Source organism: Lepidothrix coronata, unplaced genomic scaffold (assembly GCF_001604755.1).
Source record: "Lepidothrix coronata isolate B3197 unplaced genomic scaffold, Lepidothrix_coronata-1.0 Scaffold201, whole genome shotgun sequence".
Lineage (NCBI taxonomy): Eukaryota > Metazoa > Chordata > Aves > Passeriformes > Pipridae > Lepidothrix > Lepidothrix coronata.
Genome location: NW_016690381.1, coordinates 1,181,791 through 1,207,947, shown reverse-complemented (window position 1 = coordinate 1,207,947; position 26,157 = coordinate 1,181,791). Strand labels below are relative to the sequence as shown.

The following is a 26,157-nucleotide window of genomic DNA, read 5'->3' as shown; positions in this document are numbered from 1 at the left end:
GCTGTTCAGCCGCTCCCGCCGCTCCCCCCCCTCCGCCGCCGCGTCCCGGCCCCGCCTGTTCCCGGGGCGAATCCATGGCCAGGAGGCATCAAACCCCAGACGGGACTGTGTCTATTTTGCATTAAGAAGCAAAAAAAATATCCCAGCCTGACTCGAAGCGAGACGCGGTGCCGGCGCTGCAGCTCCTGGCAGAGCGCTGAGGGGGGTGTGTGTGTGGGGGGGTGCGTTTCAGAAATCAGTGTGTGCTCCTCTACGAGGGTGTTGGTGTGATTGCCAGAAGAAAATTACATCATGGAACAGGTGCGCAGACAAAATAAGTTACTGCTAGTTTCAGTATTTTCACTGCTGACTGTGCGAAGTCTTTTCTAAAGAAGGAATTTAGGTGATGGCAAACGCACTGATGCTGTCCCAGGCTCTGGACTGCAGGGACTGAGTCACACTCAGGCTGAGATGTGAAGACGGTACATACAGAATTTGACATCTTAAACAGGTCTTAGCAGCAACCTTAGTAATGTAAGAAGCTCCCTAAACCTAACAAACTACAACTTAAATGCTTTCACCCGAGTCAATATATATTTATCTTTAGAGAAGTACAAATTAAGCAAATTCCAGTGTTCTGATCCAATCCCCCACAATATAATATTTTTGTTTGTTTGTTTGTTTTTTTAAATTAAACATTTCCAAAGGAATCTTTATTGTCCAGCTTTTGAATCATCCTGTCAGAATTACAGAACACATTCATCCGCCCACGCAAAAGATTATTCTCTGCTATGACCAAGGAAAGTGTCCTACGGGACTAAAAAGTTAAGGATGGTGAATTTAAAAGTGGAGCGTCACTAAATGTGTCAAAGACAACCCCCTCTCCTAACCCCCAGGGGTTCTCACAGCGACCCTGCACACAGCCCCTGCCAGGAAAACATACCACGAGAAACCTTCAGGGTTAGAAATACTTTATCTCTCTTAATAGGTAAAAATACATTTCAAGTCACAACGTTGCATCTCCCACAGCATTGTTGGTTCAGCTGCAGTCAGTAACTCCTGCCCCCTTGCTCAGCCTCGGGGAACTGGATCCCACGGACTGCAAAAAAAGGCTTCTGAGGTTGTGGGGAGAATCACAGCAAAACCCAAAGAGAAAGAAACCTCGGTATACCTAAAGCTCCATATCCATTTCTGCATTTAATACTGACATGGATCCCAAAGATACCATAAAGAAAATACATCACACACTGAAAAAAAAATAAAAAAACCAAATGGACAACATAGCATTGAAAAGACATTCTCCAGCATGTAAGTATATAGATATATATCCCATATCACATTTAAACACTTAGTCACGTGTTCTTGTGGTCTCTTGCATAATAGTATGTGCTGTTAAGATGCTTTAATTATTCCAAGCCAGCAACAGTCACATTTCAGAAGGAAATGAAATTTCAGCTGCTGTGCAATCACTACTGCAAGGCTCAGTGTTGTCTGTAATGAAACATTCGTGGAGGATTTCTGTGGTAAGTTATGTGGAGACAGGGAATTCCAAAGCGAGTTACAGTAAAAATTCAGGTTTATGTTCTCTTTTTCTAGAAAATTGTGAATGCCTGGGTGTGTGTAAAATTTGCAGTCGAGACAAAAAGCATCTGCAGCCAGATCACAAAATTGAACATAACTGAAGCAAATACACATGGAATTCAAAGGCCTGAGGAGCACTTTGGCACATGTCAAATAGCCAACACATTTGTTCTTTCACTGAAGGGCATTTACTCCTCTATCATATGAATGATTATTAATTATTCAAAAATGTTCCAAAAGACTTTTCCACTCTTCTTTGCACAGCAGCTTAAACAAGGACAGAGACTTTTTTTCTAGATTACAATTTGTAAAATACTTCAAACTTTCAGTTTCTTTTGTAAGGAAGCAGTACTGTAATGCCAGTATTTTCAGATGTTCATGGAGAAATCTGATATTTGTTATTAATATATTTTCTTTGTTAAATACTTACTTCAAAATACCCCTTATATCAGGCACAAACCCAAGAGTGTGAATTTCTCTTCACAGCCTTAGAAAATGAAAACTTTTTACTAGGACCTAGATGAACTAGCTGAGCTAAAACCCTGTTACTACGCTCTTCTGACACATTACTCATTAGTAACAAAATATCTTTTACTTTCTATTAAGATTTATTACTTTAATAATAAAGCATTTTATTCTGCTCTCGTCTTGAATGCAATACAGCAAGTCCAGCATAAGCTGTGAGCTCATATGAATGAGAAGATTCCTATTTTGAGAGAGAACTTTTAAGCCTTCAGTCACTTTGCCTGAGCTGTTACCAGCAGCCACTGAGCCTTTCCTGTCCTGTGTGGGCCCTGCCACTGCAGCCCAGAACATTTCCTCTATACTACAGGAAAGGCAAGAATGACTTCATTTAAATAGGTAAGGGTAAAAGCTAAGGGTAAACAAAGCCTTTGTGCTGCTTTCTGAGAGCTGGGTGTCTTTACTGACAGAGATTTGTGCCTGGAGCACCTGTGTGTCAGTGAACAAACTGCACAGTCTCCAAAACAAAAGCCTGGAATGGGAGAAATGCCTGTGGTACTTCTGCTGGGGGCTGGAAGAATGGGCACAGCTCTGCCCTTGGCTGCTGCTGGTTGATGGAATCCCCAGATACTGAGAAATTGTCACTTCTAAGAAAGGATGAAGCTGTTTTCAGACAAAAATCAAGGTGTGGCCTCATCAGAGAATTGTTGGAAGTAAATGTCTGGCTGAGAGGGTGACTCTCAGCACACAGATACACAAAGAAATAGAGAAACAGAGCTTTGCTTTAGCATGTGCTGCCCACTGGCAGCAGTGCTGGCAGTGTTGAGGCCCATTCACAGCCCAAGGAAACAAGAAAACACACTGGTCTTGAGGGGGTTTGGTTTTGGGTTTTTGAACCAACAATAAGGTATTTCTTCTGTTACAAAAGCCTCAGAATATTATTTAGAAGCTGGCAATCCCAAACCAATCAGTAGGAGAGTAGACTAGAGTTCCATGGTGCCAAAAGATTCAAAACCAGGCATCCCTTTGCCCACTTCCCACTCAGAAAGAAGCAAGTAACATTCCCACACTTGAATTTGAATGATCTTGTACCATCATCAGTTGCAAGTAAGAATTGTCTCCTTGTTTTCAGAAGTGTTTCAGAAGATCTCAGTGACAGGCAGGAGTTCACTACACTGAATTAGGTGCTCCCAGGTCCTCAGAAGGTCTATTGACACCAGGTGTTCCCAGCCTGTGCTTTCCAAAGAAACTGGTGTTTGCCCAACTGTCCAACACAGTCTTGCAAAAAGCTGTTACAACATGGCTTGCATCAGCTTCCACCAAATGAACAGATAAATGTAGGTTGGACTTCACCTTCTGAATCCTGAGAACAGGAGGTGTCAGGAGGAGCAGGGAGGTCCCTCCTGGATGCAGAGAGGGCAGTGCTGATGGCACCCTAACTCACTGCCCTGAAGGGAAGTGCTCTGCACAGACCCTCACAGCCCTCACAAAACCTGCAGTGTGCTGGCACTAAAGAACACGTCACCAGCGGTGCCACAGCCGTGTCTACACAGTCTGAGTTACTCAGCTCTGAGTCAACTGAAGGACTAACATGGTATTTGTTGATCTGATGTCACTTAGGCACTTATTCACACGGAATGTCTGTCCAACATAGAAGTCACACGTTGCAAGGAGTGCAAGACTGTGAACATCAAAACTCACTGATAATTTTTCCATTTAGAAGAGCCAATTTTTCTTAGGCCATCTCTCTAACAGATTCTGCCTTCTTGCTGTGAATCCTGTCCAGTTCCATCCATGCTGGTACTGGTAAGACAAGAAACATCTGTTCCCTCACATATCTCAGCAAGCTCTGAGTTTCTGAAGAAATCTGGCTTGGAGCTGCCCAAGTGAGATGGTCCAACGTGAGGCCCCGGCTGTCACTCTCCAGCACAGTTACAGGGACACGGCCACCAGCACCCTTCCAGTTTGGTTCTTTGAGGATGGCAGGAAAAAAAAAAGGTCTGCAAGTTCTCTGTAGAATTGTTCTCTATAGAATTGTTCTCCATATTGTCCAGGGAAAAAGACAAAGCTGCACAGCAGTGCTCTGATATCCTTCTGGCCTGCAGGATGAGGAGGATCATGGCTCAGTAAACACTGACATCCGAGGCAGGCACTCAGCTCCTTGCAGATGTCACATGTGTCCCTGTGGTTCCAGCCTGTCTGTGACATTCCTGCTGCCAGGAGCTCTGGACACCCGAACACAGCACAGTCTGTCTCAGCAGCACTAAGGCAAATGCTCCTCGGGGTCACCCCTGCAGTGCTTCACTCTGAGCACTGCTTTCACTTCACATCTACAAACGAGGGCCTGACACTCCCTGACAGACCAGGAAAAACAAACCTGTTGATGCTGACTCTTTACTTCACTTTCAGGCACTTAGTTATTATTTAAATCCATTATCTAACAGGCAACTCATTTCTTTACATACAAGAGCTATGGCCAGGATGCACTTCCAGGTACCAGGAAGAACTGAAAGACAGCTGATTCTGCCCTGTTCCTCCCTCAGTAAATTCAGCAACTTTCTTGACACAAGGCCCAGCTCCAGAGGCATTAACTAATACAAATACAAAACACCAGTCCTAATTCAAGTCACCTGCAGAATGTCTGTGGACAAACAACTAAAAACATTCTGTCATGTACAACACTGCTTAATATCACATAAGTCTGAGACTTCACTCTTATTCAGGAGTTTTCCAGTCTCTATAATTCAATTTATTCCTATCCCTGTAGGACCAGTGCTCTAAAAAGCACTCAAGACAACAGTTCTGGCTCTTCTCCCAAAGTTTTAGATCTGCTCTGTATGATTCTAAAATGTACTTAAGCTACTACTTATGGAAAAATCCTCACAGTCCCACTATTTTATATTCTATCCTAAGTGTAAAACCTCTTTTTTTAAACCAACTACATTCTTCTAAAACAGTAAGCGCACAGTGACAGGCATTTTAAACAAGTACTTCTTATTTATTCACAATTTAGATAAAGTTTAAGGAAAGACAAAAGAAATACAAAGGACAACATTAAAATGAAAAGGAATTTTAGTGACTGAAGTGAGTTTCTACAGCCAGTGCTCTCCATACAATTCCAAGTATTATCCAAACACTGCAGATGCAGATTTCAAATAAAATCCCATTCCAAACCGCTATGACTGCTCCCTTTGAAAATTAGACTGGGAGTGGAAGTTAGCCACCTTTACCTAGGAGTACACAAACCAGAAATCCTTTCAGTTTTGCCTTAAAGCCACATTTATCTTTTACAAGATGGAATCTGCAATACAATTTCAAGCAGCATTTTTCGTTTTGTCTGAGCTCTGCTATAAAAAAAGTCAGTGTCAACCTTCTGTGTAACAAACCAGCCTTTGATCTTGCTCGTGGAATATCTCAGAGCAGACTCACACTTGCAGCTTGGAGGTATCCTTGGAGATACTGCAACGCTTCTGCGTTCAGGCTGGTGCTCAGCATGGACAGAACCTGAAAGCACAGGACAGAGCAGAGGGGTCAGTGACACTCAGCCCACTGCCACACCCTGCTAATACAGGTGATACAAGGTCAGACACTGAGAGCAGCAGTTACCCCTGGTGAAAGCAGCTCATCTCTCAGGCATTGCTAAAATCTTGAACAAAACAAAGATACCCATAGGGTGAGGGAGTTAACTGTGCACTCCACTTGTCTGATTTTACATGAGCTGCCTGAATTTCCTGAGTACATGCAATTGAATTAGAGACAAGCATTAGTTATAAGCCATCAACTGGGTAAACTTTCATTTTAGAAATGGCATATTTAAGCTTACTGCTAAACTGAGTGCTGTGAAAATAAGGCCTTTCTAATGTTACTAAGGAAAACAACTCACAAAAGCTATGTTCCAATAAAGAATAAGACACAGCAAGATCTTGCATTCTGGTTATGACCCACTTCATTTTGCTGATTATCAAACACTAGCAAAGGGACCCATTCTCACAGGGGCATTCCTTCTCTGCTGAATGCAGCATCAGGATGCAAGTGCACGAGTCACCTACCCTGCCTGGGCACGCTGTAGACAGTTTGTGAAGAGACTGTGCCAGATGGATTCTAGGATTGTTCACCATTTGACCTACAGGATCGTGCTCTTTTTTCCCAGCAAAGGCTAGCTGGGAGAATGCAGTCTGGTAGCCTGGAGTATCCTCGATGTCAATGAAGTGTTCCTCGTCAGGGATTGTGTCATCCTCAGGCAGCTCGAAGAGGCCAATGAGGGCCTGCAGCAAAGGAATCCTGGGTGTAGAGAGGGGAGGGGAACACTGGAGCACTTAAAATATGTTAGGACAGGCTGTATTTTACAAGAATGCTCCAAATTACTTGGAACCCTTCATAATTTAGCCTTTGCAGGTACTTCCTTAGCTACTGGAAGTGTAAATGTCCAAGGTAAGCTGGACTAGAACTGTAGATCTGTGTCCTTTACAGGCACAAGGGAGGTGTTTATACTAATAGCATGAGCAATGTATTATCAGGTCAAATATTTATCAGGTCAAGTTGTCATGAAACATATCTAAGGAAAGCAGTTCTTTCCCAGATTACAACTTTCCCCTAAGTACATTAAAAAAAAGTTTTAGTCCAGGGATCCTGGACTGGATCCAATTATGGTCATTATATTCAGACTTCCTGATATCCTAGACTGCTGGACTGGCTTACAATCTTCCCAGGTAGCTTTCCCCAAAATTGCACTCTCAAGATATTACAATCTCTCTGTCAGGTTGTGAGTATTTCTCAGGTCTTCTGACTAGAACAGTTACAAGTCAAAACTGGGCCTAGCTTTTCAGAAAGAACACAAGCTGAAAGAAAGTAGTGTACTTCCTTAAATGGAGCTCTAGCCAGCCAAATCCATGCTATCCCCATCAAAAACATCTCAAACCAGTTCTGGCATCTGCTTTGAAAACACACTTTCACTTGTGTGGTATGAAAAGCCTAAAACTCAGCCTCACAACAACAGTGGGCCTGAAGAAATCACAATGGAGTTTATTTGAAGGATCTGTTTTGGTGAAAGCTCATATTTCCAAAAACTCCAAGAGCCTCACCAGCAGAACCTGAAGAAGTGTGGTACCTACCACAGCTTGGTGTACTCTGTATCCATCATTGGAGGACATTCTGTTAATATTTTTGTAATGCCAACAGCACAGATTTTCTTTTCAACTTGTCCAGACACTTTCTGGATTTCAGGAATTATAATTTTCTCCAAAACCATTCCAAACATCCTATCATGAAATTGAGAGAAAAAGTATTAGAAAGCCTTATCAGCCTCATGGTGAAAGAAGAAAACCAGAAACAACATGAATCACTGGGAAACAGAGAATACAGGACAATTTGTTAAGATGCTGCCCTGTTGCAGTAGACATTTGCACATACAACCTTTTTATAAATGATAAACACTTTTTATGACCTGCTTAGGAGATCAGTAACTTGAACTATCAATGAGGAACTGTGGGCAGAAAATAAGAAAACTTGCTAGACAAATAAATGAACCACAAAAGGGGAAACATCTGGCACAAATTAGTGACAAACACAGTTTGCCAGTTCGGCTAAAGAGACAACTCCTTCCTACTTCAAAGATAAAAATTACACAGCAGTCTTAAATACAACCCAAACAAACAAAACATACTAACTTTGGCTGTATGCTGTCAAATATCTCCTGCAGAGCTAATGCCCCATATCTTATGCAATACAAGTTAATGAAGACGAGAAAACCTGTAACAAGAAAAAGCTCAAATTAAAACTCAACACGAAAACAAAAGAATAGCTTTAGAGTCGGCAGCAAAATACATTCTAACAAGTTTTTCAAGGGGATAGAAACTGCAGTCTTTATAAATGTTCACTTCTAGTGAAGTACATAAAGTTGCTGCCTTGAAGTTGGCCTAAAAACTGCTGATCTTCTCATGTATCACAACACTTAAAATGTTAAACACTGAAAGCATTGCTTTCATTTTGTTTGTGAAAGACCATTATGAGCAACCTTGTAATTCTTGCTCCTATCAGGGGCATTAACCAGATTTTACAGGATTAAGTAATCGACATTGTCATACTGATGAAAATATTTTAATGATATTATCTCTACAGAAATTAGACAATCTTCTTGTCTATGTATTTCAGTAATTGGTCACAGCTTTGCCAGTTTAATGTAAAACCTTTATAAAATAACTTTAGTCATTTAAGGCAAAAAATGACACAAAAGCATGGAATATTTCCCAGTACTAACAGAAACTCCACACAACAGTGGTCAGTATTGCTGTGCTGTGTGAGAGGGAAAGTTTGCTGCTATTAGTTGGAGATTAAATGGACACACTTTCAAATAATTAACACCATCACACAACACTAGCAAAGGAAGAGGACTACACAAGTCTTGTCCCTTATTTTAGTTCCATTATCTCCATTCTCATGAAATAATGTCACCTGCTGTGGCAACTGCCCCTTATGCCCCCCTTGATTATAGAAATAATTTGGATAAAGTCCCTGGAGTCACCAGAACCCCTCCATCCATGTACCCACAGGACACTTGATCCATGCAGCTGCACACTCCAAACTGCTGGTGTCACACTGGAGTTTTTCAGAGCCAGGAACTTACTTTTGATAAACTTTGTTGTTTTGGAATTTTGAAGTCTTTGGAATAACAAAATGAAGATCTGTTTCCTGTACTGGTCAACTGATTCACTGGAAATTTAAAAGAACAGTTATTCAATTCACACTAGGATTTTACTGACGTCACTTCACAAAAAAACATGCATAAAATTGTGCAAATCTATTTGACTGATAAATGTGACATTTTTGGTTGTGAAGATTAACATTTGGCATGATTGTACACTTCGTAATTAAAGTCTACAGAAGTTAGTTTTGAATATAATTTGGACTCATACTCACGGAGGCATGTGCTCGATGATACTGTTTAGAAGATAGAAGCCTTGATGATCATTAGCTTTAGAGGCAATCAACTTCTGGAACACACCTAACAACCCAGGCTGCAGGAAAAGCAAATATAAGACTTTAGACAACTGTTCTTCACATGTGATCTACCAGAAAGTTGGCCCTCGCTATCTAAGACATACACCAAGGCAAAGGCGTTCATAACCTAAACCAGGATTCTGTCTCTGCAGTTGAGGACAAGGAAGACACATTTTGGCTCCTTCTCACTCACTCTTCTCAAGACTGCTCTGAACAGATCCCCTGAGAGTTCTCATGGTCCACACGAAACAAAGACAAGAAAATTGTGCACATTTATCTACTTGCAAAAACTAAGTGCAGGAATTTTCCATCCCAGCTGACAGAAGCAGGACAGCCTAGGATTCATCCTACCCTCGTCACGTAAAAGCACTCAAAAAGCTGCATTCAGAGCGTTTGTCTTTCTACGTAAGCACCACTAATGTAAAGTACAAGCCCAAATTCTGCAGGAGTCCAGCTGCTGACTAAAGCACAGCTCCTCCCAGCTGCCACCCTCCCACCCCGTGGGGAGGCAGGGAACGCACGATCTTGTCGGCGGCGGCGCTGGCGATGGTGCTGGCCCCCCGCTCCAGGTACGCCTGCAGCAGCCGCACCAGCGGAGGGATGTTCCCTGTCCTCTCCCAGAGCACTGGCTGAAGCAGGTGAGGAAACAGTGCCATGTAGGATGATGGGATTTCATTTTTATGCATTTCCAGAAGTAGGGACATCACTTGGAACACATAGGGAATGAACTCTGGAAGAGAAAGGATGACATTTACCGAGTCAGACAACACGGTCACTGTCAATTCCCAGGAACCACATAGCTACTGACTGAACCCACAGTAATATGATATTAACATGAGGATTCCAGCAAATAAAACACTGGAGAAATGTATCGCTTCCCAAATGTAATTATTCAAAAAACTGGCAAGCACTGTATATATTCACTTTCTATTTCCTCTACCTATTAATGCTTCAGAACACAGAAAACAAACCACTAGAAACAAGGCAATACAATTAAGTAGAATAATAAGAGGCTTTGGAGTAGTGATGGCTAGATATTTCAAAAACACAATTTGATTCAAAAATAAGTGAATGCTGTTGATGGACCCTACGGAACAACCCAAACGCTTTCGGACTGTGAAAGTGCTGTGTCCTCCCCTGGACTTTCTGTGCTACAAAAAAAATCCTGCCACGAGGTAAATCCCAGCAAGCAAGTGCAGTAAGAGAGCCCAGGCACTCCCTGCTGCCCTTACCTTGCACATCATTCTGCAGGATCTCAGTGAACACCAGGAACAAGGCCTCCTCAAAGCTCCCCACGGCCTCCGGGTTCGCCTTGCACGTTATCCTGATCGACAGGCAGATGGACTCAAACATGTAATGGTTAAAGTGGGGCTTGCTGGGATTCTGAAAACAAGTTATAAACACACAAATCAAACCAAACTTCCAACTAAAGTCACTTATTTGGCTAAATGTATTTTTTAGTTCAACTGAAGTCTAAAGTAGCATTTGGAAATAAGGATACTTATAACTGCTTTATTAATATGCCTGTGACGTTAATTGCAGAGATAAAAGCAAATGTAAAAACCTTCAGAGCATAAAGGAGAGCTTTTTTAATCAATATTTTAAAAACGTGTTTTTCAGAAGCTCTATATAAATTAGCAAACAGTTAAAATATCACAAAACAAAAACTGGAAAAAATTATTTTTCAATCCTCTAAGTGTCCAGTCAATTCTGTATTGAACACTTCTTATATGCTGCAGCTGAGTTTAAACTATACAGAGAAGTCATTTTTTGGACAGTTGATGAAGGTACTCTAAGGCATTCCCTAATGTTAATGGTTAAGAATTAGCCCAGCCTTAATAAAAAACTAAGAGATTTTTACCCACCAAAACCAGGAGGGCAATTTATTTAATTTAATCCCACATTTCAATGCCAGTATTTAATATTAGCTTCAGCAGTTTCACGGGTAAAGAATAACAGAGTTGTGAGAAAAACAGATTATTGCAATGGTGGCCTGTGCACAAGCAAACATTTATACTACCACAAACTAGCATTACAGAGTGAGTTCATATTCTGCTTCCAAATTTCACATGAGAGCAGGGGACGATGATTCGAAAGTACGTCCTGAAAGGAAGGCAGTACCTCACTGGAAGACTATTCCAATCTAGTTTAGTCAGAAAATACTGAACTCCTTACAGTATTCTAACAGAACACCACCAACAAGGTATACATAAGTCTTCAGTAAGACTGCTCTAAAACACAAAAGGTGACCCTTTTGTTCTGTTTCTTTACCTTACTGACAGCCAGCAGTTTCTGTGTGAGCTGTGTGATGACAGAAGGGATGTATGGAATTATGGATTCCTGTAGCAGAGAAAAACTCCTCATGATGGCTGCAAATAAATGGAAAGTATTATCTTCTGAAGACAAAATACTCTTCTGCCATCCATCATATGCCTAAATCCTTTGCCTTTTACTGTTAAATAGGATCTCTAGGAATTGGGTACAGTAAGAAAGAGGAACTGCTGCAAGAACAATCAATCTATAACCACGACAAAGGATGAAACAAAGCCTCATTATTCCCATCCCACAGACTGAACACAGAAGATTAAGCAACTTTGCCAAGACCTTCACCTATCCTGGGCGAGTCTCAGATCTCAGCATCCTGTGAGCCATGACCAGCTCTGTGCTCTCACTGTCCATGGCCAGATCCCCTCCTGACACTGCCCAGGTAGCTGTCCTGACTACAGAGACTACCACTTGAGAAATAATTTACCATTATGTTTAGTATTTCTCTTTGGTACCATAGATTTAGTCAAAGATGACTTGATACAGCCTGGTGAGTAACTGCAGGCTGCGTGGACCTCCTCAGCATGTCTGCATAAATTAGGTTGTGCAAATAAAAGTGTCAGGAGCCTATGACTATAAGCCCTTGCCTCAAGTTAACAAAGTTATTCTTATATTGCAGAACTCCCAAGGCATTTACCTTTCATAATGTATTCGTTTTCAGAGGAGCCAGGAAGCGTCAGTGCTTTGAAAAGGTTTGTTAACAGCACTTCTACAAACGGTGCCATCTCTGCAGCTGTAATGCTGTGAAGGCAAACAGCTCTTTAATGATGAAAGACAGCCACAAACTTCAATTTGTGATTGAATATACTGTAATATGCTGTATAATACTGTAATACTACTAAATGAAAGATCCCCTACAGATATTTTTCACCCTTAATGCACAAAACCTATGTAGCAGTGACTGTATTTCTGCTTGAAAACTTACAGGGTAGTATTATTTGTCCCCCTCATGGTAAACAGTCTTTCAAGAGCATGGGCTGCATAAGTATGCACCACAATACTTTCTGCCTGGAGGTGATTGATTAGGAGAGGAATAGACACCAGCAGCTGTTCCTTCGGTACCTACAAAAATATAGCAACAAATTGTACATATGTTAAAAAATACAGATGGTCCAACACTGGAGCACAACTGAGCCCATCAGTGACACACAGAGCTTGGCAGAGGCAGGAATCTTGGAAGGCTCCTCCAGTGCTACATCACACCTTGACAACCAGGAGGTGCCTGTTTCTCTCATCACTTCCCCAATGGTGCATTTCATTAACAGTAAGTGCAGGTATTCCTAAGGGATATTTCCCTTCCCAGTTTACTTTGCCCTTAACAAGCACTTAAAGAATATCAAGCTTTTTTTTTTTTAAAAAAAATGGGTATTTCAAAAGAAATTAATAAAGGTGATCTAAAATTTAGAAATAATAGTCAATATATTTTCTTACTGCACCTCACAAATCAGAAAAGGTAAAGGACTAAGTTGCTGTGCTCTTTACCATCCACTGCAATGATAGGAGCAACTGAGCATATTTAGACTAACACTGACTTGAAAAAGTCTCAGTGTGTCAGAACTAAGCAGATAAGATGTTCAGTGTTCCCACAGCATATGGAGAGCATATAGACTACATGTTAATTGGATATTTATAACAATATCATTTACTTTCTGAACTAAAAATTCAGCCTGAAGTGCTATATATGACTATCAAACACCTGTTGAATTAACATATGGCCAAGTGTGATAAATTAGGCTTGGCAAGTATAAAGTAACAAACTACAGTATGTTTTTACCATAAGAGTAGAAGAAAAACTTACTTGGTTTCTAAATATCATGATATATTTGATACCATCTGCTTTTAGCACAGGGAATTCATTCACTGAAATAGAAAAACATGCAAACTTTGTTGATACTTTTCATACAAATGTGATTACTGAACATATATATAGAGGTGGCATTAAGTCATCATTTTCCTCTTCAAAAATAATACAGACAATGTTTTTCTATGTTGTTTAGTTCCTGCATTTCTGTATGGGCACTGTTAGAATATCAGTTTTGGTACAAATCACACCCCAGTACCATTAAGTCCAACTCTTTCAGATGAAATTTCCCCTCCTGGCCTCAAGTTTAAAAGCCCCCAACTACACATTTTGAGACAACTCACTATGTTTCGAATATAGTAAGATAATTGTTGAAGCATAAAATAAACTATTTGCCTTAAATCTGGACATGCATAACCTCACATAACCCTGAGCCAAGTGTTAACAGCCTCTGCCTTGGAGATCATCCTGATACAGGAGTGCTTGAAACTTCAGGAACAGTGGTCACTGTCAAGGTTCTGATATATCACAAAAATACCATATCAAAATTAACATTAACTTACCAGTAGCAGACTTTAAATCAGGCTGAATGTGATTCACAAAGAATTCTGTCAGATTAACAAGTTCATTGGCTTGGGTTATTCCATGCTGGAAAAACGGAGAACAAACCAACTCTATTTTTAGATGCTGATATCCGATTAATTTTCTTACTCATTTTTATGTGCTTTTAATAAAAAGAATCTAAAGCATGCATGCACATGAGGAGATTGCTGAAACTGCATCTCTTGACAGAGTCATCCAGTTTCTTTTGCTTAACGTTTTTAGTGTCTTGATTTCAGCTGTAGCACTTCTGAGGTTCAAAGTTACCAGTTCTGAGTTGAGGAATAATACCACATAACAATAATAAGCAGCCAAAATTTTGGATCAACAACATCAGCATCTTAGTACTTTTTTTTTGTGATAGGCTTTTCAAAAAGGGGAAGTTTAGGACTCAAAGTCCAATTGTGAATTAGAGCAGCAAAATAATGACCACTTAGTTTTCTCTTAGGAAAAATGCAATGTATTTTTAAACCAGGATTTTCAGATGGATATTTTCCCATTAAGTGTTCTAGGTGATGTTATCCCATATTTACCACTAAATAGCACAGAAAAGGATGCACAACTTTGCAGTTTCCCAGTTGCTAGCAGGCTGATTCCCAGTACACATCACTGTTAATAACTACTGCTGGGCAGCAGAATACACCTGGCTTCAGGAAAAGACTGAGAACCTTCAGCACAATTGCATAAAACACTGTACAGTGTGTTTTACTATATTTGTCTCAAATCTGTCTTACAAAGCCACTGAGCTCTGAACTGTGACAGCCTTCCAAATATGTCTATCAAAATTTGTTCTGTAGGACATTTGATACAATGCTCCTGTTTCCAAATACAGGTGTGGCTTTTCAGTGTCTCCAGATGATTAGTTGCTTTCTCCCCAAAAAGTAATGAGATTCATTTCCAGTCATCATTACCACTCACATGCCATCTCCAAATAATAAACAGTAACAGGAAACATTGGGAAATATCATGACAAGAACTCAAGAGCACCTAAATTCCTTCTAATCTGCTGAACTCTTATGATCATCTTCTGTAAAGCTCTATTTGCCTTCCATGGCTTTCAGACTCTGGCTCGGGGTTGGCAGAGCTCAGAGGTTCCAGACCTGAGCCAGTTTTGTTTCTCTGTCTGGCTGATCCCATGTGCTTGTCAGGCCTGCCCACAGTCACACCAGGGGCTGACTGTGCCCTGCCTTCCTCAAGGTCAGATACCACCACATTACCAACTGGCACAGGATTATATGATGGACAGCTTTTAATTCATCAACATCACCCACTGAGCAGGCAGTTACTCTCATTCTGAAGCAGCTTAAAATGAACTGCAGGCTTCATCTACACCATGATGTCTGAATGTATACAGATTACAATGAAGAGAATGTAAAAGTACCTTCTGTGTTTGAGCTTTGGATGCCAAAGACGTAACAAGGTAAATAGCTGCATCTTTGTGCTTCCAGTTAACAGATGGATTCTTTGCATATTCTTGCAGCATAGAATTAACATATCCAGAAAAGATCCCTGTCACAGGTCCTTCAAAAAATTTGCACAAGCCTCTGACCAGATCACAAGCTGCTCTGCGCCTGGTGTCAATATCTGCATGAGAACCAAAGATTCTTTGGACAGGGAAAGCACACAGCTTTTCATGTTAATAAACACAGTAATCAAAATATTAACAGACAGCTTCTCAAATTACAGTCACAGCCCATGTTAATTATTGCAGCCCTCTCCACTGATGTGTACACACACACTGAAGTCTTTACTCCCTGTCCCAAGAGGACTGTTTGCACACCCAGAACAGACTCCCACCCATGTGTTCACAGCTCCCCTGCCCTGAGCAGGGCACCCGGGCTCAGGGGGTGCTGCTGCCCTGGCACCCTGCACCCAAGTGTGCTGGGTTTAGCTGGGAGGGAGTTAATTTTCTCCCAAGCAGTCCATATGGTGCTGTGTTCTGTACCAGTGACTAAAGCTGTTGGTAACACCCAGTGTTTTGGCTGCTGCTGAATTGCTCTGTCACAGTGTCAAGGCTTCCTCTTCCTCCTGCTCTGCCTTCCCAGCTCATAGTCTGGGGCAGGCAAGCAGGCAGGAGGGGACACAACCTGGGTAGCTGATCCAAGCTGACCAGAGGGATACTCCATGCCATATAATGACATGCCCAGCAATAAAAACTGAGGGGAGAGGGGTTTGGGAGAGGTAGCCACTGCTCAGAGCCAGGCTGGGCAAATGTCTGCTTGTGGGTGGTGGTGAGTCATTGACTTCTCTCCTCTTTTCTTTCTCTTTCTTTCACTTAAACTGTCTTTATCCATCAGTCTTCTCACTTCTACTCATCCCACTGTAGCAGGGTGGAGCATGAGCCAGCTGCTGGCCCACCACACCTGTAAGGACATTTTTGTAAAAGAAACCCAAATGCCAAAAACAAGCAAACAAAAAAACTCTGTTTGTTTCAAGAGAGGAAAAAAAAAAAAAGGTTTTGTGGCCTTTCATTCAATTTAGTGACAGAAGAAACATTAAGAAAGCCAGTCAATTCAAATGCAATAGAGGATATTTAAAAAGTCATCTCTGAAGAACGCAAATACTTCCTACCTCAATTCTGTTTCAAAGCAGAAGGAGCTAACAAATAAAAGCTTTACAAATACCTAAAAGGCAGACAATACTGGATAAGAATGATAAAATATTTTCTTGAAAAAAGTTCAAAAACATATTCCTTAAGTTTTGTCCTCTACTCACAATCCAATTAAGGAAAAAGCCCTATAAAAACACTGTTCAAAACAAAGACACTGTGACAGGCATATTGTGACAGCAGACTTGATCCCAGACTGGAGAAAATCTCTTGGGGGGGTGGTGTGTGGAAGCCTTCTCAATTTCAAAATAAAGTTATAAAAGCTTCAGTAAATATAGCTCTTTAGAGCTATATTTAAAGACCAAGTATTCTTAGTATAAATCTGTGGATTACCAGATCCTTCCAAATCCCTTCTTATATATTCTTCAGAATTATCTTCAAATGCTTCTTCATCAGCCGCTGAAAATATAAAATACATAGAGGTTTAAATGCTGAGGTCTCTGGTTTTTATGTAAAAAGGTGTATCATCATCAACTTGCTAGTCTTTCCAAGGACTGTTCTGTAACATTAACACAAATTAATCAGAAATATCCAGCCAGACTAGACTGTTAAGCTTGCTCCTGTCCCACAAATTAAGTCTTTCATACTCATGAGCCAATGTATTGATTTTGTTTTTAAAAACCAAACCCAAAACCTCTTAGACATATTCAACACCAGGTGTATTTAAAAAGGCTTCCAGAGTAACAGACTTAAGAGAGAGCAGCTCCTTATCACTGCAATACACCTTCACTGCATTTTAAATACTAGGATCAATATGAGCCCATCCAAACCTGGAGAACTAGACATTACAAGGTCTGATATTCCTGCCTATTTAGGCTCCTTGAATTATTCTGATACTCACTTTAAGCATGGAAATTTATTGCTGGCACATGACCTAGACTTCCTACACTGGGATTTCAACATGAAAAATTAGGTATATTTATACAAGTCTACAAACCCCACAAGACACTCTGCTGCATAAACTTGGGTTTGAATCCATCACTGAAGTACACAAGAGGGAATCCTCGATTCTTAGTCCTGCAGAGCAACTTGTCATTATAATTAGATTTTGGTTGTGCTCTCGAAAACTTAAATCTCCAAAAGTTACCTCTAAATTCCATATTGGGAACAATAACTTTTTCACAGATGCTTGTCAGTGTATTCTGGTCTTCAAACAGATGCTTGTAATGTGGTCTTTCACAAACTGAGGCCAGAAACTGGATTGCATTACTGACCAGCTGCAGCACCACAAACAGAACACAAAGCTTTAGCATGACTGATCAATTTATAATTCATTATCAAACTTGACAAGATCAGCTTATAACAACTCACCAAGTCGTATTTCACCTCCTGGCCTGTCGTGACTAACAGATTCCAGATTGCTGTTACAAAACGTGGCAGGTAGGGCTGGAATTCTTCATCATATTTTTGAGCATATAAAGCAGCATTATCACAAATCTGTGATTTCAAGAGCTCCAGTAATCCAGCTTCCTCTTCATCCTCACATAAAACAAAACTAAGAACTTAAACATCCAAACTTCAACATTACTTCAACATTAAAAGTATCCATATATTTAAAGGGATTTTATGGTGTTCTAAACAGGTGAAAGGAATCCCTCTCATGTCCCTAGAATGACTGTATTTTGCTGGTCTGTACCCCAACTGCTCTCCAAGTCATAAATCATACCCACATTTCAAATCAAGGTACTATGCACTTTAAAACATTCAGACCCAATAATTTACATGGAATTAATTGACAAATGTAATAGGAAAAAGACAACACAAGGCATTGAAAAAACATGCTTAGAAGACATTATATTGTGATACTTTAAACTGGAACAGCTGTAGTTCCCTCCCCTTCCCCAGATCAGCACAGATGCTTGTGGAACCACTGAGTGAATTAGGAAATTGAGTTGGAGTTAAAAAACCATCCCAATCAAACAACACCCCAGTTCTGTGTGCCCCTTTCCCCTCCACCCCCACTTTTCAGCTTTAACATCTCTCCCAGTTCAGCTGCACCAGTGTCTGTGCTGGGAGCAGGCAGGAGAGAAGAGTAGCAAAGTTTCTTTTAGCAGCAGGGTAATAAAGCACAAGATACCCTTCACATGCCTCCCTATGTGCTGTCAAGAAATTTATAGAGTTGTTGTGGCTCTGTCAAGTGGCAAACTACTGTGCTGTGTCTGGAAGACCAGCACTCAAAATGCAGAAAGCACGCACAAAAATAATTTGAGTTTTGATAACTTGGCATCATCTTTCACCAGGGAAATTACTAATTCTTTAGTCAGACAAAGACACCAAATGCTAGAGCACTCAGGATGTCCTGCCCTCTATGTTCAACTGGCTCAGGTTGTTTAGGATACCCTGTTTTCTAGAACACTGTGCATGAACCAGCCGAGGCACAGAAAACCTGAGCACTGTGATGCCAGTGGTCAGGTCACTTCAGCAAATGTCCTCGAAAGGATCGACTCACTGACAAGTATTTCTAATTTGATTTCTGTGCACAGCTGGGGTATACCTATAACTGACATACAGCTTCAAGAAGTGGATCTCAAATTCTTTAGACAACAGAGCAACTTCTCTTAAACCCCATTATAGCCATTCTACTCCTTTGTTTGCCCAACCAAGAAAACATTGCATTGTTCAGAGTTAGACACAAGTTTGCAGCCAATTCTCTCCCCTATACAGAGGCAAACCAGGAGGTTTATGCAGTACTTACATCAGTCTGCAACAGTTTATTATCTAAGGTTAAAAGACTATGAAAATTTGTCATCCATGTTTCCATGTTATCTTCAAAAAACTCTGGAAGATCCTGTGAAGGGAAAGCATAAATCTCCATTTTAATTTCTGACTGCACTGCTTAGGTAACATACCTACACTGTAAGCAGTGCATCCACCTTATAACCTACTGAGGGACAATAATCTGATGAAAACAATCTTCAAAGTGAAACACTACTCCCTCCTCCTCCCAGATGAAAACCCTCCTGGCAAACGCTCCAGAATACAATTATTTCCAAATAAACTATTTGCTTGTACCCTAAACAGCTCATATTTTTATAACAAATGAACCTTATTGCCTCCTACTCTCTGAACAAGAGAGCACAAGTCCCTTTTAACTCCAGCTTGTTCTTTTGCCCCCTGTGGAAGCACAGCCTAAGGAATCCGGGCATGATCACACTTCTCAGACTCACGTTCATGCTGAGACACTAAACAGATGTCACCTAGCAAAGGAGCTTTTTGCCATTTTCCATATAGCACACTTAATAATGTCTGAACTTTAGATCTGATTCCAAACCCTAACACCCCACACTGCTCCCAGAATTACTTCCCACTGCAGTGGAGCTACTGCACGTAACAGACTTTCAGCTACAGGACCAAGTTCCTGTCAGCACAGACACGTTTATAAAGGAGCACAGTGAGTACAAACTCAGGCATTTGACTCCTGCCTCTCCCAGCTCCTATTCAGAGCCCCCATACAACCCCTCCTTGTGGTGACACCAGCTCAGACTCCCCTAAACTTGTGTTTAGATAGGGCCAAGCTAACATGTTAATTAACCCCAGCCCTCCTGTGCCTTCACTCCAGTGCTGATGCACTGTTAACTGTTATTTCTACCATAAAGCATGGCCTTAAAGGCTGCCTCAAATGAACTCTACAGTAGGAGCATAGCAACTTGATGAGATCAAAGCAAAACCATTAAAAGGAGATTCACCTGAAAATTTAAACTATAGAACAGCTTCGCAATTAGAATGAGAGAGGAAAAGAGAACCTTCAGGGCACTGGCATCATTTGCATGTGTGCTGCAAAGTTCAATAGTTGCCTAGAAAAAAAATGCGAGATCCAGTCAAGTACAAAAACCACATCAACAAAAGATATTGAAGTGTCATGGGACTTTCTTGTTTGTTTAATCAAAAAATACAGTTATTTCTCCTCCCCTCACCAATCCTGTTAGGTCTCACTTCATGACTTCGGCTTGAACTTCATTAACAGCTTCAAAACAACTATTCTTGAGTTTTAATTTTACAGCCACCCACAAAAAGCAATTCAGAACATTAAACTTGTTTTAGAAATGATTCAACAAGAAATACCTTAAAGAGATTTGTCAAGGGTAAAGCAAAGGCATCAAGAACAAGTTTGATCTCTGTCCATAATTCATTTGACTTAAATTCATGGCGGTACCTGACAAGTGAAACACATGAAAAAGAGAATTCATATTTCACATTTATTACCAAATTAACCCACCCAGAATTATTTTGTTTGCACTGAACTTCGAAACAAATACTGCCAAGTAAACAAGAACTAAACGACATAGTTCAAAACCATGCAAGGTGTACAATTTGATAACCACTTAAAGGCGTTTGCAGAAGTCACAACTTTGTCAATCTCCAGTGTTAAGTCTAGCAGCTGAACAGAAAGTTTACAATCCATCCACAAACCCCCTTATTGCCAGCACCTTTTAAACAAAGAGTGAGCGGTGCGAAGAACCCCGTTGATGACGTGGAAATCCCCGCTCTGGAAGCGATTCACCATCTCTGTCAGCAGGTCTGGCCACTTCTGAGGGAAGTCTTCCCGACCAATAATACTGATGGCATCACTTAACTGCAAAGGAAGTGCAGCTGTCACGTGGCAGAACAGCACAGGAGTCACAGCAGTGCCAGCTGCTGCAAACATCCCAGGAAATGCTGCTTGTTCTTGTCAGATTCAAAAACCACTGGGTTAAATATCTACTACTTTTCACCACAAATACAAAAACCTCACTTTAAGTTCAATGTGTACACACGGTCTCACTTTCTAGAATTACTGTTCAACTGCCTAATGCTAGAACTTGCTATAAGATTACACAGTCATTATCTTAAAAAAATACTAAAATAGGTAAAAGTAGCTATAACAATATACTCCAAGTTATTTAGATCAGCATGAGCTCACTGGTAAGGGAACTGAGCTCTGCAAATAACCAAAGCTTCTAGACATGCTTTGAATATTCCCAAAGTCTCATGGATATAATCAGGAATTGGCATATTACCTGCTTTTGAATTTGTTCTGGGCTGCTAAGCATCAAGGGCACTATGTTGGCTTTAATGGCTATCCTGTCTGATTCACATATTTTGTTTGGTTCATCCTCAACCTAAAATGAAAACAATAATTAAGTCATGAGCATATTCAGTATACTCCAGGCAATGACTGATGATCAGCATTTTCAGTAACCAACAGCTTATACTGATTTATGTAACTACTACATTGCTGAAGAACCTAAGAACCAGACCTGTTAGAGACACTGCAGGCAATGAATCTGAAACAGCAGCACCTGAGAAAAGCTGAAAGAAATGATGTCTTCCTGTAAAACTTTGAAATAGTTTCTTCCAACTGTCCTAGGGAAGCCCCAAGCAGGGAGGCAGGACTCACTGCTAGGCATTTAGAGAGATGAGGACAGAGGTGGTGGAGTGACCACCAACAGCAATTCCTCCTAAGGAATTACTGAGGAGATTTTTCAAAGAAATGAAACCTTTTTAAAAGAAACGAAAGGCAGCAGACAGTATGTATTCTGCACATACTTCAGAAATAAATTAAACCCAGCGAGGTCTTCCCTGGCTCCAGCAGTGCCCTGTATATCTGCCTCTCCAGGCCTGAACAAACTGAAGTCCTTGAATAGGCAAAACCCTTTTACTGAGCTCTGGATCAGTGAAGTTCAAGGCCGCGGAATTAAACCCCGTGATCGAGGCAAACCAGGCCTACGGCTGCATTTTCTGTTCAGACAGCTGCTCCTGAAACAAAAGCTGCAACTTTGGACAACACAATGTGCTTGAAGCCACAGAGCAATCGGAACAGCCCTCGGGATGCGCTCCCTGCACACCATCTCCACCTACTTCAGAACAAAACCCCATCCTGAATTACATCAGCAATCCATAAAAAGAAGCCACTCACAACTTCTTCCATAACAGAACGTTATTTCTACCTAAAATACACCACAGAAGATGCAGTTTGGGAGAAATGACTAAGAACACAGTATCACAGCAAGAAAGTTCTAGAAATGTCACGGCAGACTGAATGTGCTCATGTTATCGAGCACAACCAGGCCCAGGACTGCTCTAGCTCCTCAGTGTTGGTGTGATGGGGAGGGCAGAAATCACATGCCAGTTTGGAAATAGGTACCAGCTAAGATGTAATGATAAAATATTTCAGTTTCTCTGTAGTAAAGAAACACCTGCTATTTTTCAGACACATACAAACAGTACCTTCAGTGAAGTACAAGCAGTATCAATTAAAACCTCTCATCACTTGAGTAGTTCAGTTCTCAGTGCAAGACTTTCTACCGTTAAATAAATTTCATGAATGCTGAAAGCTCTGAATCAAAAACATTTCTGTTCTCTTCAAAACGAAGGATAAGAAGGGATTAAACAGCAATATTTCTATTTGATCACAACAAATACTTCCAAGTGTTAAACTGGCAGGGCACCAAAATAAACTGCCCCAGACAATTCTGTGCTGCAGCAGAGAAGAGAAGCTGGTACCATCACCTTGAGCTGCAGGGCTGGCTGGGGATGTTTGTAACACCCTGACCACAGACAGAGGCCCAATGGGCCAACTCGTGTGGGGAAACACTTCATAATCATTCCAGTTCAAACAATATTAGTCAGTTAAATGAGCTTTAAATATTGTGTTTCTGCAGAATACTCGTATAACATTAGAGAAAAATATTTGTTCATCATTTTATCACCCAGCTCCAGTTTTGCTTTAACAGGATTGACTCCAACAGCCCAGGTTTTAGTCCCTTCTTACTAAGTTACACCTTGACTTTGTTCTCTGAACTCTGCCTTTCCCAGAGCACAGACACACACACTGCTCAGGGTCACTGCAGAGCATCTTATTGTACCCTCAAGGGATGACCAACTACTCACTAGGATACCTACAATTCTCCAGTTCCTTTTAATGTAATTCTTGAACGTTACAGATGCACAAACTTTGATGACATTTTCCTGTGATTTCTCCAGCAGCGTTAAGAGTAACAACGGATAGTTCTGGCTTCCTTCCACGGACTCGAGGAACTTCTCAGCTGCAGGGGAATATAAGGGGGTCAGCAAAAGCTGCTTTCTCTAATGGGAGTCCTACCACTCCTCAAAAGTCTGTTTAAAAGAACCAACACACAAACACTTCCCCAGAGCTTCACAGGAACAAGCCTGACAAGAGGTGCCACAGCTTCTCTGTTGCTGAGCCCTTCCACACTCCTGCCACCACCAGCAGCTCTCAGTTCCCTGCAGGATGGGGAAATATTGCCTCCTCACCACTTGAAAGCCATAAGCCAAGAGAAATAAATCTTGGCTTATTGTGAACAGCAGCGCTTTTTAAAATAACAATAGTACCAAAAGAAAAATCAAGAATACAGAAAAATAAAACCACAAAAAGCAAATAAATTTATTTATATTTATATCTATCCTTCTTTAGTTTTTTGGGAGAGAGTTGTTTTAAAAGGATACCCAGAACTTCTGCAAAAAGGTTATTGTATCCATGGGTTGGCTACACACAGACAGAAGAGCCAAAAAGAAACGGAACTTTTCTGATCACTCGTGAGAATCACTTACCAGGACGCCTTATAGCAGGATCTGGATCTAGTGTTTTCTTTAGATACTCAGTTAAAGTTTGTAAATTGGCATCACTCAGCTCCATTTTGGCAGAACCTAAAACCCACAAGTAGTTTTGTTACAAGCAGAGATCAGAAAACCTGTGCTAAAGCTACACATGTAAAAGCAGATCCCTCAGAGGCCACACGTCAGCTCTTTCTGATGACACCTCAGCAGCAGAGTCCCGGCCAGTGAAGGAGCCACCGTGCACCAGGCACAGGAAACATCCCACTCCTCCAGCTACAGGGAACTGCTGCTGCCTGGGTTAGGGACCCCAGACTCCAGAAGAGGCTCACACAGCCAGCAAACATGAACCAGCCAAAAGATCATCTCCTGCCCGTTCAGGACATCGGGAATTTGGTCAGCTTTTCTGCTGTCAGCCCCAGAAACCTGCTCCTGGTTGAAAAAGGTGAATAGTCCTGCCCTACATAATTGTAAATAAAACAATTCAAAGTGTATTGAAGAGTCGAGGTTTGTTTAAAAATCAAATACTCGTTATCAAAGAAAAATGTCAGAAGAAAATACTTTTCTATAAAGAGACAAAAGACTGTGTAAAGCCAAAGCATCTGTCTCCCCCATAAAATTAGTTCAGACTAGGGTGGAAGTTAACTCAAATGCAATACTTATTACAGAGTGACTCTGTGCAATAAGTCTATACTGCTCCTCTCCAGTAATCCTCCCACACACATTCCCATGCATCCCACAGTGATACACTTACTTCACAGCTTTAATTGGAATAATTAATATTGCAGTAACACTCCAACAGCAAGTTGTGCTTCAATGGACATGCTGTTGCTCAGGACATCACCATCAACCCTGCCTGTCCTTCCTGCCACCAAAAGCACAGTTCACTGTCTACAGGTGTAACAAGGAAGCAAAGATTTCCAGTTTTCCTCTGGAGCGTCTGATTAGTAAGACTGACCGAAATTCACCTGTCCTGTTCTGGAGTTGGTTTATGCTGATTATCAGTGCAATACTGCAAAGGCAGTGAGCTTTACTGACACAGTTTTTACATCAGCTATGGCACCTATAGAATTTAAAAAGACAATAACAGTATTCTCTTGATTTAAATGAATATTAATAAGGAATTCAGATCCCAATATATATTGTACAAAGTAAATATCCCCCTTGGGCGTCCTGCCTCCCCTGTTTCCCTTCCTTCTCGGGGTTTACTTGTCCATAGTCTTGTTCACCAATTCACATCCACCAGCATGTTTTGACCTGTTACCTACGTACGCTTATTTCCTTCTCTTCCCCTAGCTCTTAATGTTTGTTTTCCCCTACAAAACACGTTGGCTGTACTTTAGCTGGAGTGGTACAATGCTCTCTGTCACGTTATGACACGTGCCTGCAGAAAAGGCCTCAGAGAACCCATAAAATGTGCTTAACGCATCACCCACTTTGGTCAAATGAACGCCGAGCCCTGATGGACAAAAAACCCCAGCCGGGCCGAGAGCGGCCTGCCCGGGGGATCGCACCGGGAACGGCTCCCGCGCCCCTGCCGAGGGTCCCGCAGGTACTTCCCGCTGCCCGCCCGGCTGCAGCGGGAGCGGCCGCGCCGCTTTCCCCGCGGGACGAGGCGGTGCCGGGGCGGCCCGGGGCTCTTCGGCGGGGACCGGCCCCGCACCCTCCCGGCCACTCCCGGCCGTTCAGCCGCGGGCGGGTCGGGGCCGCTCCGTTCGTCCTGCCGCCGCCCCGCTGGCGCCGCCCAGTGCGGCGGTGGCCCCGCAGGCTGGCCCCGGGCCGGGCCGGGCCGGGCCGGGCGGGCCGCGCTCCCCGCGGGCCGGGCTGTGCGGGGGCGGCGGGACCGGGCGGCCCCCGAGCCCTCACACTAACCCGCTCCCCTCCCCCTCCCGCCACCCCGGACTGGCAGCGGCCGCAGCCAATGAGGGGCGCGGGCCGTGCAGGCCCAGCGGCCGCGGGCCAATGGCGAGCGGCGGGGGGCGGGCGGAAGGGCCCAGCAGGGTGCGCTGCGCCTCTGGCCGCGCCGCGGGCCCAGCGCCGAGCGCGGCGCGGAGCGCAGTTGGCACAGGGGCGGCCGCGGGGCCGCCGGTGCGCGGGGACACCCCAGCCCCAGCCGCAGCCGCGGGCGGCCCAGCCCGGCCTCACCTGGCGGCTCCCCCCGGCGGCGGCGGCGGCGGCTCCGAGCGCTCCGGCTGCGCTTCACATTCAAACCGCGGGGCGGGGGCGCGGCGGCGGCTCCGTGACCGCATCG

The 26,157-nt window shown here is 42.3% G+C and overlaps 1 protein-coding gene across 2 annotated transcripts; it reads right to left on the bottom strand.

The window, feature by feature from the left end:
• Nucleotides 1-933: 933 nt before the first annotated feature.
• CSE1L (chromosome segregation 1 like) lies at nucleotides 934-26,151 on the bottom strand. 2 transcript variants are annotated; one of them, XM_017832343.1, is made up of 25 exons: nucleotides 26,052-26,151; nucleotides 23,904-23,999; nucleotides 23,235-23,377; nucleotides 21,350-21,451; nucleotides 20,780-20,925; nucleotides 20,415-20,505; nucleotides 20,039-20,146; nucleotides 19,048-19,140; nucleotides 17,664-17,831; nucleotides 17,440-17,569; nucleotides 16,686-16,751; nucleotides 15,126-15,328; nucleotides 13,708-13,792; nucleotides 13,142-13,203; nucleotides 12,269-12,405; nucleotides 11,981-12,084; nucleotides 11,290-11,387; nucleotides 10,251-10,401; nucleotides 9,540-9,748; nucleotides 8,938-9,035; nucleotides 8,645-8,730; nucleotides 7,689-7,770; nucleotides 7,134-7,280; nucleotides 6,072-6,303; nucleotides 934-5,526 (listed from the first exon to the last, which is right to left on the bottom strand). In XM_017832343.1, the coding sequence occupies exons 2-25, from the start codon at nucleotides 23,986-23,988 to the stop codon at nucleotides 5,437-5,439; spliced, it is 2,916 nt and encodes a 971-aa protein (XP_017687832.1). In that variant the 5' UTR covers nucleotides 23,989-23,999; nucleotides 26,052-26,151; the 3' UTR covers nucleotides 934-5,436. The 2 variants fall into 2 exon arrangements, with proteins under 2 accessions (XP_017687832.1, XP_017687833.1); XM_017832344.1 differs by lacking the exon at nucleotides 26,052-26,151 and adding an exon at nucleotides 25,339-25,428 and having other exon boundaries at nucleotides 5,000-5,526.
• Between the last annotated feature and the right edge of the window lie 6 nt (nucleotides 26,152-26,157).